This window comes from Catharus ustulatus, chromosome 5 (assembly GCF_009819885.2).
Source record: "Catharus ustulatus isolate bCatUst1 chromosome 5, bCatUst1.pri.v2, whole genome shotgun sequence".
In the NCBI taxonomy this organism is placed as follows: domain Eukaryota; kingdom Metazoa; phylum Chordata; class Aves; order Passeriformes; family Turdidae; genus Catharus; species Catharus ustulatus.
Window position 1 is genome coordinate 45081178 of NC_046225.1, and position 15504 is coordinate 45096681.

General features: G+C 39.8%; 1 protein-coding gene across 1 annotated transcript in view; it reads left to right on the plus strand.

The window, feature by feature from the left end:
- MTUS1 (microtubule associated scaffold protein 1) overlaps positions 1–15504 on the plus strand; it is a 119348-nt gene that overhangs the window by 94410 nt on the left and 9434 nt on the right. Inside the window, 1 exon segment of the mRNA XM_033059590.2 lies at positions 9564–9630. Coding sequence (XP_032915481.1) covers positions 9564–9630 — 67 coding nt within the window.

The window sequence follows — 15504 nt, forward strand, 5'->3', positions numbered from 1 at the left end:
CGCTTAGCTGCCTTTACCAAGACTCTTCTGAGTTTAAAAAATCCTAAAAGCCTGATTTCTACCTCACAGGAGCTGTTGTTGCACTGGGTTAATGCTAATGGAAAACCTCTTGGCATCCAGAATACTTGATGGCAATGAATAGTGTGGTTGATGAGAACATGGAGTTTTTCCACGGCTGTGTGTGTGCTGGCAGTGATAGGAACACATGATAAACTGCACACTAATCACAAAAGCAAGTTGAGTCTTTCTAGAGTACTGCGCTTCCCCTGATCCCCTGGTAATTCCTGTTACTTCATGACTACTTTCCTGTTTTTTTAGTTCAAACAAGAAATGAAAAGTGGCAGTACAGAGGAAATGGTGAAATTGGCCATTTACAATAAATGCATGAAGTGCCAAGGAGAGCCATTTTCCATTAACCTTCAACTTCATTGAGCTCTGAAATTTCACCTACTGCATTTTAGTTGATCTTTTAACTTCCACTAGTATTCATTTTGAATGTATTGTCCCTTCAGTAAAAGATACGTTCACAGATGCTTTAAATATGTGGTTAGCATGTCTGTGATAAGTCAGGATGAGAATGCTACTCTTGCAGTTCTCCCCTGTCCTCCCTAGCCCTTATGGATGCTTGGGCTTCTTTGGGAAGCCAATAAAAAAATTATTATGGGTCTTGTTTTACAGGTCTGTCCATGTCAAAAGTTTTTCCCATGCAGTGGTTTACTGTGGGAAGTAGTGGAAGTGAAGAAGTACCAGTGCTGGGGTGGGGTGGGGTGGGAGTGTGTGTCTGAGAGGTCTGCAACTGTGGCTAGGAGCCAGATGCTCCCTTGGGAAGCAAAAAACCTCAGTACATCACCAACTGATGAGGCTGAGGCTATGGCAGCTCCTTCCTGAGCTTCTGCTTCTTGCCTTCTGAGAGGTGTTCAGCCCCTTTCCCTGCCTCAGGGCTGCTCCCCAAAGCTGTGTGAGCTCTGCAGCTGGGCTGTTCCAACCTCTACTCACTGCTGTGTATAAACTCTTACATCTTTGGGAGTGGAGGGTGATTGTTTTAGCAGTGTGGTATTAGCTTGGTTTTAAATCTGGTTTTAAATTTGTATAAGGCAGATTTAACTGTCAAGAAAAGGGTAATGTGTAGTTAGAATGGTTTTGTTACTGTTCAGAGTGTGAGTTGACAGATATTTAATCTTCTCATTTTAGTGCATATACTGTTACATTCAGAACTACTACTTAAGCTGTTTAAAAAAGTAGAAGGTAAAATGTTTGGTTGTTATGAATATCCATTTTTATTTTTCTAGTTTACTAAATGAATCCAGTTAAGCATCTCAGTAATTCTCTACAGATTCTGCTATAGAAATGGGCTTCAAATTTGTATCTGTGAAACAGGGTAGTATACAGATGAAAAGAAACTCTTTCACTGTTGTGCTTTTCTTGGCATGGTCATGGAAAGACTGCTATTTACAGGTCAGACTTTACCTGGGAATGTTGTGGTGCCATCTTTATGAATACTAGAGGAAAAGGCCATTTGAGAAGGGTATAGAGCCTTGACAGTAATGTGTGGATAACACTAATTGTGGTTGTGACACAGGAAACAACATAGGGAATATGCTAGAAATCGTGTGACTGAGCCGGCTTCAGCATTTCTAGGTGGAAATAGAAATTAACCATTAGTGTGTGACCTGTTGTAGCTGGCATTTCCTGACATGTGCATGACTGTAAGAGTCAGATACTAGTTTCCTTGGGAACTTAGCAATTTAAAATGGGGTTTTTTCCATTTTGGAATACATTAATACGTCTATCAGAAATGTTTGTCCTGGCCTTTGTTCAGCAGAAAATGTTTATATTTATCAAATGAGAAATGCATATCTAGGTTAAGAGGCAGAAGTACATATTGCATCACTAAACCCCAAGAGTTTTGGAACAGTTCATATCTTTTGACCTGTTAGTCCTGTTGTTTAGAGCAGCTGTCTTTGAGTAGAACTTTGTTTTGATTTTCTAGAACTTAAAATCAAACTTGGCCAGTTTAAATTAGAATTTTCATATGAGATGTATCTGGCTTCCCAAAATATGGACATAACTTTTTATGAGAGAGATTAAGGATATGTAATTGAGATAATTTTTGTGCTTCTTTACTTTTTTTTAAAAAAAAAGAAAAATAATGAGGAAGTCAAAACTAATTATCCTGATTTTGAGGAATGCAATTATTTTCTGTTTTGTAACAGAGAGTATTAGAGTAATGCCACAGTAGCTTCCCCCGGTAGAGAAAACCTAGGCTCTGGAAACCTGTGTCTGACAGGTAGCAGTTGGAAAGCAAGGAAGTTTCAGATGATTTTCAAAGTCTCTATAAAACGTGGTATGAATGAACAAGAATGTTTTTGGCAACAGGTTGAAGATTTGTGAGTTCTAACATCCAGAAAAACATTTTAATCCATTAATTACTATGAAACTAGGCTCTGATGGAAATAACTTTGTAGAAGATGCGTCAGTTAGGCAATTTATTTGGTACACCAGGGTATTCTGAGTGGGGATACAGCTGAAGAGAATTGTGAATCCTGTGCTATAGCTACTCCTAGCAAAAGATGTCTTGGAAAAAGACACCTTTAACTGAAACAAACTTGATGTTTCAGGAAACTAGTGTTGCTTTCCACAAAGAACCGATTTTCATGAATACCTTACTATTTCTTGTAATTTTTTTTTTTCCAAAAAGCTGCAGAATTAATGATAGGAGCAAAATAGAGGTATTAATTGCAAAATTTAAGGGAGTAGTTAGTAGAAGAAATAAAGTAATATGTTTCAATCTTATTTCCTTCTTGATTTTTATTACCTTTTCAGGTGAAATTCTAAACAGTCTTAAAAATGAAATTAATAGTGTAATATTATGCTCAAGCATAGGCTGTTATTACAGCACTTTGAATAACTTTAAAATTATAATAACAGTTTTATAGACGTGAGAAAAATTCTGACAGTATAACTTGTCAAAGTTGCATGGTATCTGGTGGGTACTATGTCATATTTAAATGAGTTGGATTGAGACAGAAAGCTTTAGAAAATACTGAGAAATAAGTAATTGCTTAGATGAGCTAAACTTAATTTTTATGAGACTGGAGTTTCTGCAGGGAAGGAAGGAGTCATTCTGTGTAAGAAGTAAGAATTAATACTAGCATTCAGAAGTGCTGTAAAGTAGCAAACAGGCTGTTACAGAGAAGTACAATTAAATAGCCCATCTTATTACATCTGGACCTATCTTTGCAGGGCTATTGCATGAAGGTGGACGTGGCTTCTGAAATGGGAAAACATAGATCCCTGTGAGCCTAAGATCCTATGTAAAGCTTGCAAAAGCATGAAGAGCCTGCAAGTAAATGCATTAAATACATAGTGACTCATAGGAATCCTGTTTGGCTGGTTCTCTGCTTTGGTGTTTTATACACTAAACATCAGGGAAAAAAACATCTGATTCTCTTTACATGTACCTAGTAGATAAAAGAAGTAAAATATTAGAATTCACAGTGAATCTCTATCAGCTAATCATGTAAATGCTATATTCTGAGTCTTAATTCTGCCTGAAGTATGTCAAGGTGAAAACTGATGGCATATTTCACTTGTTAAGAAAGCAGTGCATAACACAAATGAGGCCAAGAGTAAATTAGAAGTATTCATTTCACTGTATATTTATTGATTGGAGATGGTTAATGACATTTTTATTTTATCACAGTAGTAGTTGCTGCTTCTTTCAAAAATATGCATGGACCACAGAGTGTAAATCCTGTTTATTGTACTACTTCCTTGGCTTATTTCTTTAACTTGCTTTTGCATTGAGTGATGCAGAAGAAATGACATTGCAAGGAGGTTTTTAGTGAGGTACAAAGTAGGTGAGTTTAAAAGAAATAAATTTCTAAAATTGCTAATATTTAATGAGAAGACTTACTTAGAGGATTGGATTTTGCTAGGAAAGAAGGAATAGGGACAGGTAAAAAATACTGTGGTATAAGGACCAGAATCAAGTGTCACATTGCAAAGCGGATATGAATGGCCCTTTTGTTGTCCCTTCATTATTACCTCCAGGCTGTAGCTGATGACACACGAGTGACTGGAGTTTATGCAAAGATGTGACTCAATTTGTACACTACAGCCAATGATGATGATCATGTTTTTATGACTGGAGCAGTACCAGGATGGAGTAGACATAAATTTCTAATGCTTCGTACCCAAGAGGAATATCTCCTTTGGATGACAAAGACATCCTGTTGACAACTGAGACTGTACCATTATTAAAAAATATTTAAATTATGATTTTTTTTTAAACCATAATACAACCTTAGCACATCTCCAGTAGGGTGCAAACATACATGCTACAGAAGTGTTTGCAAATTTGCTAATTTATTAAGACTAATCTATTGTCTTTTTAAAATGCTCAGCATTTCTCTCTAAGTTTAATTTTAGGAGTAAGTGCTTGTGGTTTGGTTTGACAGTAAATGACTTAGAAAAACCAGACTCTGCTTTCCAAAAATAAAATTAATTTGGCCCTGTATATGATAGTAAAACATTTAAGTGCTTCTGTTCTTTGCATCAATGAATTTTTTTTATGCAGTCTGAAGAAATTTGATTTAACCTGTTATAATAAAATGCTTTTTGAAAAAAGCATCGCAATGCTTTTATATTTAATATTCCACTCTTATAAGTTTTGAGTCTTGAAATTACTTGTTTGTGAAGTATATTGCTGCTGAAAACTAGTAGGCTGATTACAACCTTCCCAGTCAGAGATGTTCCCACATGGCAGTTATGTCAGTGAGAGGTTCAGTTGCTGTGCTTGTCCAGAAACTCAGAGCTGCCTGTCCTATCTGCACACTCCAGAGGGCTTGCTACTGGCATTGTCAGAGCCCTTCTCTGGGCATGCACCACGTTGCATCCCAGCACTGAGATGAACATTCCAGTATGGCTGCTCCATCTGTCACAGGAAAATTGCCACAACACAACCTAATTCCCTGGGATATTTCATGGCCTAAAAGTGAGTTATGTGTCTTCCTTTGCAATGTACCAGGTTTTGGTTGCAGTGATCTATAATGCTTCTTCTGTTACTGGGGTAGACTAGGCAACTGTGGCAGGTGGCTTATCTCACAGATATCAGTGTCATATAGCTGCTTGAAACTAAAAAAGCAAACAAGTACTGTATTTTGGTATGCAAATGTGAACTTTCTGTTATTGGTTCTTGTGAATTTTTCTTTGTTTAGTACAGCTCCAAAGGAGTATTTGTTTCCCAAAGGAATGCGCTTCTTTAAAATGTGAACTGTGATGTTTGGATAATTACTACCAGATTGGGCAATGTTAGCTTATTTGGACATGCATACTCAAAACCCGTTTTCTGCCTTGATTTGCTTTTATATTGAGTAACTGTTGAAGGACTTCTAGCTCTTAACATGGAGGAAAAATTTGCAAAAGGTGATTAGGACTTTTTGACCAGGCACAGCCTATCTGTGGCTCTCAAAGCCTTGATTTGCAGGCAGATATGGGCTCCCACACCATCACCCCCCACCACCTGGCCAGGAGCAGGAGTGTGCTGGGAAACCTGGAATGGTTAGTCTGGCTAGTTGCACATCCTCTAAAGGAAATAGAAAGTTGCCGATTTGCTGTAAAACTTCATGCCTCTTGTATTTGTGGTCTGCAAAGTTGCTGTGGCATACTTGAGGAATGCCCACCTATTTCAGCTTGAGAACTGCTCAGAACCTGATGTCTTGGGGGTAACTTGGGTCTGTCTTATGTGAAGATTTGGTAGAGGTATGTAGCCAGGAAGGCAGTTTGTTTGTGTGCTTGGTAAAAATATCCCTCTTGCTCATTCTGGAATGTGGACTTATGTAGAGCTTCCTGCTTTCAAATCAGAAAGCAATGAAAACTGTTCAGACAGTGATATGTCCTCACCCTTGTTTGTATCTAAAATGACCCTATGCTGGTCTGTTTGAATCTCAAGCTGTAGCAAAAACAACTAGTTGCCAGGAAAAATACTCTTAAGTCTGTAATTGGGCTGAATAATTGCCAACTAAACAAAGAATTACACACTTCGTCATTTATTCTGTTCCTGACTTGGTAGTTTTTGTTATCTTGAAGCTATTGTGTTCTTTAACCTTCTACCCTGGGCCTCACCTTTCCAAGTGTCTTTGCTGTGGGGCATATGTCTACCTGAACTTGTGAAATTTTCAAAACATGAAGGATTTTTTAACTGGCTAATCCTTCGCAGAACAAGAAATGTCCAAGTCTCCTGTTTTATGCTGATAACTTTTTTTCATTGGCAGGGGCGCACCACTCCAATATTGCCTGTGGCAAACCTTTTATCTCTAAATTCTGTTCTTGTTCTTTCCTGTAGATTCCATGTTTATGACAGGGGGGATGTTTTGGTTAAATGCAACCTTTGTAAAAAAGAAAAAAACAGGTACCAAATAATCTACCTGAGGTTCACATAAATTCATAAATTGTACCAGAAGAAGTTGTAAAGGGGTATGAAGGTCCTTCATGAGTCTCTGACAACTGAGGATGATCCTTATTGCTGGTTTTAGCTGGATAACAATGTCAAAATTGCTCAATCCTGTATACTCCAACGTGGTTCTGCTCTTTCCGATTTCTGGTATTGATTTTTCAACTATAGTCTTGTTAAGCATAAACTAGAAGGTTGCTAGGTATTCCAACCCAAAGCATATGCATGCCTGTCCTTTAAATTAAATACTGAAGATAGACCCTTACTGGATTATTCAAGTGCTTTTTGGTATTTTACCTGCATTTAGATTTCAGATTTTGGAAACTTTAAAGTTTTCTTGGGGAAACCTCCAACCTGCAGCTTCAGTTCTCCCTCAGATAAAAGTGTACTAAGTTAACTTCTAGTCAGTCTGACTACTTTAGGGGGGTTGCTTATCCATGTGAAGAAATTAGTCCTTCTTATTTTAGGCTGGCAGTTTTTTTCTGAATGTATTTGTGAGCAGTAGATGATGATACAAATCCATCTGGATTTCTTGAATTGTTAAACTATGAATGGGAAGCTGAACTGAGGCAACAGGTTAAACACCACCAGTAAAAAGCAGCAGGACTTAGAAGCAGCAAGAAACATGAAAAGGATTACTAGGACAGTATTATTTGATTTTGTTTTGGATTTTTAGTCTTAGCCTCTTGTTAGTCCCTAGTGTGTGCTGATCACACATACCCTTTTCTCATCAAATTTCTTTAACTGAGAGCAAATACAAAATGTGTATACCATGAAGAAGCCCCTTTGGAAACACTGAACAAAAATGTTAGCATAGTCCCAAAGGGTCTGCAGCATGGTCCAGCCACTAGGGAGAATTTGAGATGTTTTACTGACAGAGTGGGCTGGAAGAAAGCAGGTCGTGTCCCAGTGTGGAAGGATGCAGCTCAACTCACTGCAGCATTCCCATTTTCATCAGCAGATGCTGTGTCCATAGTGGCAACACTGGCGTTGAACCAGAGTGAGATGACTCATCTCTCCTTTCTGTGCAGAGAAGTGGAGAAGAGCAGGGCAAGTCCTTTCAATAACTGAGCTCTCTGCTCTCCTGAGAATTTACTGTGGAGGGTGAGGCGTGGTTTTCAATCTTAGCCCACTGACACTGTAAAAGGCCTCTAAGTGCTTAATATAAAATTGCAACACAGCTGCTTAATAGCTCTACCGAAGTATAAAGTGTCCAAAGAATTGTTAAGGCTGCTTAAATTGAGTGATTAAAAGAGAATCTTTCTCATAAAAGGTCAAAAATGTAAATACTTCTAATAAAGAAATATTATTTCTGGCAGTTTTTTTCTAACCAGCCTATTCAGCTGGTTAATAATTTCCTAAAACTTGCAAATGAGCGTGCAGCATAAAAATTACTCATTTTGATTAGTCTTGTGTCAGACCTTAATACATGACTGGGTTTGGTTGCTCATTCTTTCTAGGTTTTTTCAATGAGAAAGGTGTCTTTTACTGCTTTATTTGTTCTGCAGGCAACCGGGACAGGGTGCTCTTAAGATGTAAACCTGTGCCCAGGCTGCAGTGAGAGTGACCAAGGGCAAAGGGGGAATTTGCTGTAAGGTGAGGTTTTCCCTGGGGAGAACCAGCTGTAGGTATGGTTTGACCAGTCTAGAAATTCATCTGCTGTGCTCAGTTGTGGACAAGTCTGTGTGATTTTTGTGCCAGTAATTTTTAAAATTTTTTTGTTCTTTTCCCTAATGTATCCTCGCTAAAGGAAAAGCATGTGAAGTGAGTTTCAAGCTCTTTTTGTGCACCGGGGCTATTGAACGTAAGCCTGGGCATTGACAGCAGCAAAGCTGCTGTATCTGTGGCTCTCCCATTCAGCTTAGGCCTCCTGTGCATCAACAAATTAAGCGTGAAAGCAGCGTACAGCAAGCTCGAAACAGCTAAAAATAAGCTCGGTTATCTGCAGAGAAGGGCAGTGATTCACTCAGTGGTCCCGCCTGCCGTCGTAGCAAGCGGACATCGATCGATCTAATGTCTGGGCTCTCCTTTCATAAAAGAAGGGCTGTGGCTTTAAGTAATCGCTGGCTGCTTGTGCCAATTGCAGAAGCTGCAGTATCTGCCGCTGTCGGGAGCGCTGGGCGCGGAGGCAGGATAACCTGAGGAGGCAAGGTCCAGCCTTGACGCTCGGCCCCGGCCAGAACCTGCCCGGCTCGGTGGTGCCGCCGCCACCCGCGCGTCGCCGATGAGGGCCGGGGGGCCAAGCGGGGGCTGCCGGCGCTGGAAGATGGGCTGCTCAGCAGCAAGCTGTGCCTCTATTCTCAGGTGTGCTGCAGCAAGGGTAATGAGGGTTTGTTTCGCTGGGAGCCGGCCTGGAGCACGGTGAAGCGCCCTGCGAGCCGGGCGGTGTGAGGAGCTGACCGCCGTGCCACGGAGCGGCCCCGCCGGGGCTGTGCCTGTGCTGTGCCCGCGCCCTCCCCGGGTGTGGGTCTGGGGCACGGCGGCCTGGCCTGGCCAGGGCACAGCTCCTGGGGAAGGCAGGGGAGATGGGTGCTTCTGCTTTGTTATGATCTGTTCACACATTCCTTATGATCCTCTCGGTATAAGAAAACACCTCTATCTTGACATTAAGAGCCTCGAGCAGCAGGGTGGGTTGGTATTCAAACTTCGAACAGGGCTGTGCCCTTTTTCTTCATGAAGAAAGGAGCATTTAGCAAAGTTCTTGGTTTTTTGTTTGAGTAAGCTTAAGATAAATATTTAATGCATGCCTCTTTCACATGTACACTATACTTCTATGCCCTTGACAGCTATCACTTGATTTGTTCTGGAGGCTTATGTTGCTACAACCCACCATAAAATATATAAATAATTACTTCAATGTAGGATTTTAATTGGCAGAGCTATCCTGGAAAAAGGGTGTTCTTTGTTTAAAGTATAACTTCCTTAACAGCAGAAGAACATCTGTGTATATTGTAACAGCTGAACTGTTATCCTAAATGAGTCATATCTTGGCTTCTTGCTCCTGCCTCTTGTTTTTCCTACAGAACACATGTAGGTTAATTATTGGAAGGTGCACTGCTCAGACCACTAGTAACCAAATGTTTGGGGTTTTTTGTTCTTCTCTCTGCAGAGGGAGGAAGCATTGAAGCAGCGGAAAGAGTTATCTCAAGAACTAGTTAACCTTCGAGGAGAACTAGGTAAGAATTTATTTTTGTGTTCTTCTTGAGAACAGAAATGCAACAAAGCAGATCTGCCGAAGACAGATGCCCTGGTATTGTAATGGCAGTCATTTAATTCCCTGACTGAATTCCGCTCAGATGCTTTAAGTGCTGCGGAGCCCTGACAGCGTGACCCCAGGTTCACTGAATTCCTGGCACTGATGTGACTGTGCCTTGTGGGGCCTCCTTGCAAAACATCATCTGATGACCAAAGCACTCACTTCTAAAAAATGGGAGGGTGGCGGACAGCATATGTACTTTTGTTTGATCCCTAACTTGTGCGCTGTCTTGTAGAGATTTGCTGGCAAAAAACTCATAAACTTGTAAAATATACTGGGCAAAATATGCATTTTTGCCTTAGCAACCTGTAGGTGGAATGAGTATAAAATTAACAGAAGGAAATGCTTCCAGGCTGATGAGATTAAATTTTTGAACTCATCAATAGTGGACAGTTATAACATGAAATTGAGCTGTAATGGTGCAGGGGCTGGTTTTCCAACTTTGAAGCTTGATTTAAATGCATTTAGTGGTAACTCCATGTAATGTATTTGACCTTAGTAGTTGTTCCAGGCAGGTCTCAGTAGGGGCTGGCTTTGAAAGAGCCTGGCCTTCCCCTGCCTTTATGTCTCACTGTCGTCCTTGTGCCAGCATTGCTGCTGGGGCAGCCATGTCACCACCAATGCAGTGAGCTGCCTGTGGACCTAAACCAGCTGAAACTATTGGCTGGTAGTGCTGTTTTGCCAAAGTTGCCTGGCCTGACTTCAATACATGACTGAAGGAGCACTGGGACTGGAGCAGAGAAAGAGGAAGGAGTAGCAGGGTGCAGGGTCGTGTTCCCCATCAGCTGATGTTTCTATTACCCTTAAAGTGACAACAGGACTAGAGTTTTAATGTGGAAATTGCCTTCTTGCATCGCTAAAAAGTTGTGTTATAAACTTTATAAACAGATTTTTTTTTTATTCATGTACTTATGTGATTCTCTGAACAACCCCATTCAGGAAAATGCCTTCAGAAGGATTGCTATCAGAGCAGAAAGTCTCTTTCCTTCTCTAGGCTTGCATCTTCAAAATTGTTTTTCCTTTATCAACCAAAGTACTATGTTTATCGCTTACTTAGAAAAGGAAAATTTTGCTTAAATGGGTAGACCAAAAGCTGGTCAACATTTTTTGCCCACTATCACATTTGAGGGTTTTGGTGGAGATCAGGTTTTTTTGAAAGCTTAGTTCTTTGAAAGGATGCCTCATGCTTAAATGAGCTTTCCGTAAACTTGTTATCTTCCTGCTTTGATTAGCAGCCCTCTGAGCTCATAAATGAGACTCCCATTGCAAATCATTCAGTAGGCTGGTAACTAGAAAAAACTTTAAATGCAACTGTGCCTGATGGATCTGTGACACCCAAGTGTACAGAGCTCTCTGACAGAGATGCTGGCTGATGTGTGCTGCTGGGTGAATCGTCAGCTGTTCCCCTCACGGAGCTGACCTTCCTGGGTCAGTTCTGCAGGAACATCTGAATGGCAGCCTGGGGTTCTCTTGCCTTTGTAAGGTTTCCAGACCATGGTTTCATGAAGCATTTATTTATCTTCATGCAGCTCCTTTGTCTTAACCATATCACACATCTAGCCTATCTGTACTGCTCTTCTCAGCATATAAAGGGAATGGATTTAATTACAGAATTGAAAAAACTATTCAGGTCTTCAATTCTTATCTAGTTTTAAAAGAACTGCTTTGGTTTGGTTTTTTTAATGTTAAATTAATAATTTGTTGACAAGGTGTGAAAAAAGACATTCTTGTACAGTAGCTTTAGCTGAAAATAATCTGCTTAAATACATACCTGCTAATCAGCTTTCTGTTGACACTGTAAGTGGATACAGCTGAACTTAAGAGTTCCATTGACTGTTTTTGACATAGTAACTATGAATTTTTATCCTCAGTGTTGATCTAAGCATAGGTTTTCTGGGAAAATTAAGTGTGGTTTGAATGTTACTTTGGCCGTGTAGATGTTTTGTGGAGTCTCAGCTGCCATGACTGTTGGTTTGGCGACAGGCAGTCTCAGAAGAGGAACCAGATGTGCCCAGCCCAGTGTAGCCTGTTCCCTGCATGCTACTGAGTTTGAGAGGAACATGAAGTCTCCTGCAGCTTGTATCCTGCACAGTTTAGACTTCTAGTGTCTTTCTTTGAAGTTTAATTGTGTACATTCCCAAGCTCCTTGGCTGCCCTTTCAAGACCAAATGGATTTGCTGTCAGATGGTCTGTTTTTCCAGAATATTGTGTATGACCCTTTCTACTAAAATACCTTTTCATTTAATGCCTTGAATATGCATTCTGGTCCCAGAATGTGTCTTTGGCAGCCACGATGTGACTCTGCTGGCCATGGGGCTGATGGGTATCAGGCAATGCTTCGTGCTCTCAGTAGCTGGAAACATGTGGAAAGATTAGCAGTGATAGGTGTTTGGGGATGGGCTTTTCCAAGGGGAGTTTAAATTCAGTAACAGTTGCATTCTGAATTGGGCTTCCTTAAAATCTCCAGCTATGAAGACTAAACTTTGTGGTTTGAATGTAACCACAGTAGTTCTGGGAGCCTGGGGCGGCTAGGCATTTCTCGTCAACTGTTTCTCTTCTTCGGATGCAAGCTAGTGCCTAAACTTCTAGTTGTTTAATTATGTAAGTAAAAATTGCAAGGCCCGCATATTTCTTGAGAGGTGCGAAACTGTACCTCTCAATTAACTGCACTCCAAATTGTTTCAGAGCCTCCTTGTAACCATGCTGGATGTGATCCAGCTCAGTCCTGCTACAAAATAGCAGGTGCAAAGCAGACTGACTCAGCCTGTACCCACCTTGGCCCTTTGAACATTGCCATTCATGAGCCTTTCTCCATGGCCTGGAGATGCCTGTGTGTACCCTGGACCGGCAACCAATGCCAAACCCCTCTCTCTCACCTCCAGCTGCTGCATGGCAATCGATAAACTGTATTTTCTTCAGAATACCTTCATGTTCTTTTATATTAATAAATTATCTTCAAGATGCTTTGGAAGTTCAGATAGAAGAGGCTATTGTATTTTACAGTGAATGTAATTTGATTTTCAGATTAAGGTGATCCTAAAAAATACTTTAATAATAGGTAGAAGTTTCTTTCACTTATTTGAGACAGGGCTTGACTTGCCAAACTGTTCACCTTGCCCGTTTGCCTGCTTGAACGCTCTCTCACTTGTAGTGTGTGCAGCATAGGGGACGTGAATTTACTTCCCAGCAGAGAAGTGAATACTTCACATATTTGTTCAATCATACCTGCTTAAATGTTGCTTAAAGCAGGCTTTTTTGTCTATCTGCCTTGTCTAACTACCCAAGAACGAAAATAGGCAATGTGATTTAATGTCCTGTAGAGTTAGTCCTCATTATGGAAGTTTTATGACCAAGAGAAACCTGGTCATAAACTTGAAAGCATGTTTTGGGTAGAAGAACTGAGAATATTGAGAATCTGCCAATACCATGAATAAATTACTATAGACATATAGTAGACATATGTTGTATACTATTGTAACTATAGACATATATTGTATAGATAAGAAAATGAGCCTGTCTATAGCACTTACTGGTCAAGTGAACATACAGCTTGTAGTGTGAATACAAGGTTTGAGCAATTGTTAGTGCAGTGTAATATCCCATAGTACTAAATACTTGCCCTTTTTTGTGGTAATTATCCCCATTTCACATCCCCACATCTATTAAAATTCTGACAGTTTCTGTCCTAGTGTACTCTGGTTTAAAATTTCAGACAGTCTAATGCCTTTTCATAAATCATAACTAGGCCAGTGAGTGACTTGGACAATTTTATGAAGATACCTACTGTTTGCAAACCATTTAATTCAGAGTTCAAAATTCCCTTTTTATATTTTATCTTAGAGCTATGGTTATGGTAGCTTTTAGGGAAATGTAAGTTGAAAGGAGTTTTATCTAAGCAGTTTAGCCATAAGGGCTAAATTGGATGATGGTTTTATAATTAGAACAAGATAAATGTGAAAGGAGATACTGCACAATTTTAAGGTCTTATCTCTTGGCTACTTTTAGTGAAAATACAAAATATCTTTTTGGAGATAGAAAAGTAACTTTGTATTCCTCTCCTTTCAGCTGTAGCAACTGTTGCTGAGGTTTGGATGTGTTGCTGTTTGCACCCTTGCAGGGAGTTCCATTTGCTTGGTTCTCCATTCTGCTCTTGCAGGCATTTGTTTATGTTTTGGCACTTAAAAAGCTTTGTAGTGAAATACCCAAGATGCAAGTGGCTGCTGTTAACTACTACAAATAAAGAGTAATTTTACTTTTCAAAATCAGCATTTATGCTCTGAAGATTTGCTGTTACCAAATCTCAGAAACTTTCCATGATTTCCAAAGGTCTGGCCCAAAAAACCAGGCTCTTCATTTATAATTAAAGATGTTAAGAAGCCTCAAAACACAGATTGATCTTGCTCCACATTGTACTAACACAGGGAGAGACAGTAGTGTGATTGGGAAGAGAGGCTGGCACAACCAAGTAGAGGAAAAATATTAATATTTGGAGAAAAAATGTAATAATGGCTCTCCTATATGAATAAAGAAGCAAAAATTGCTTCTGGCTACCAAATATAGCATTCTGTATACTCTACCCTTAAAACCGTTACTGTTACAGGTAAAATTGAACAAACTTCACAGACAAACAAATAGAACATCTTTTCATCTCTATGACTTGATTTTTCCCTGAAATGCTGTTGGACCATTTGTTTTCCATTGTGGTTTTTTGTTTGTTTGTTTGGGTTTCTTTGTTGTTTTGATTTTGTTTTTTGTTCTGGTTTTTGGTTTTTTGGTTTGTTTTTTTTTTTTTCTTCAAGGTTTGTGGAACTGTGGAGTAAAGCACTTCAAGAAGGGAAAGGAAACAGTAGTAGTGTACAAAAACTCTCAAGTATGCACTTCTCGTATCTCTGAAGCGGATGAGAAGTTGAAATACATTTGTATGTTTGCTACTGGAAGAGCAAATGTCCCAGTTACAAATTTTTCCTTCAAGTTGAGCATGAGTTCAGTAAGAATACTCTTCAGTTGAGTAGCAATAGGGTTTGGTTAATTGGTGGCTAAATGGCCAAATTAAGGAATTTGAGATAAATAATGAAAAAGCCAACTTTCTTAAAAAAAGGCAGAGCAGTCATAAAATATGTGATGCAGTCTACAGATGGATAGGGCTGTACAGAATAGTTGCTGCAGACATTTTAATGTAGATATTTAGACAAGCTTTGGTTTAATGGGACATCTCATAATTTCAAATTAACAATTCTTTAGTTGGTGTTCTTGCTGAAGAGTTACATGGTCAGTTACTTGCACCACCATGATGCTGGAACTGACTGGTTGTGTAGTAGTTCTGCTTCTTGTTTGGATGGAAGGGATTTAAGTCAGGCTTGGGATCTGCAGGAAGCGTTGCAGCCTCCAGCTTTGTGGAGGCCAGAGTTTTCTTTACGGTAACAACTTTTAACTGCCAGTGCAAGTTTTAGAAGTTTTTGTTGTCTTTGTAACATTAGTCTTCTCATAAATCTGAATTGCAGACTGCCTGAAGGAGAAACTGATGCGTCTGTTTTCTTTGACAAAGGTGTGGTTAGCTATTTGCTTTTTTCTGAAGTGCTTTGCATCATCTGAAGTTCTGTGTGCTGACATTAAAGATAAGGCAATGATAGGCAGCACATTCTCTGGCTAACTGGAGGCAAATTAATAGCTCTGGCCTTGCAAATAAGGAAATTTGATGCTTCTTCCTCTGTTGGTTTTAAATGAAGTGGATCATTCGAAAGCATTTTGCTGCAGTTACCTCAACTGAGCCATGCAAGTCACCTGCCTCTCAGCT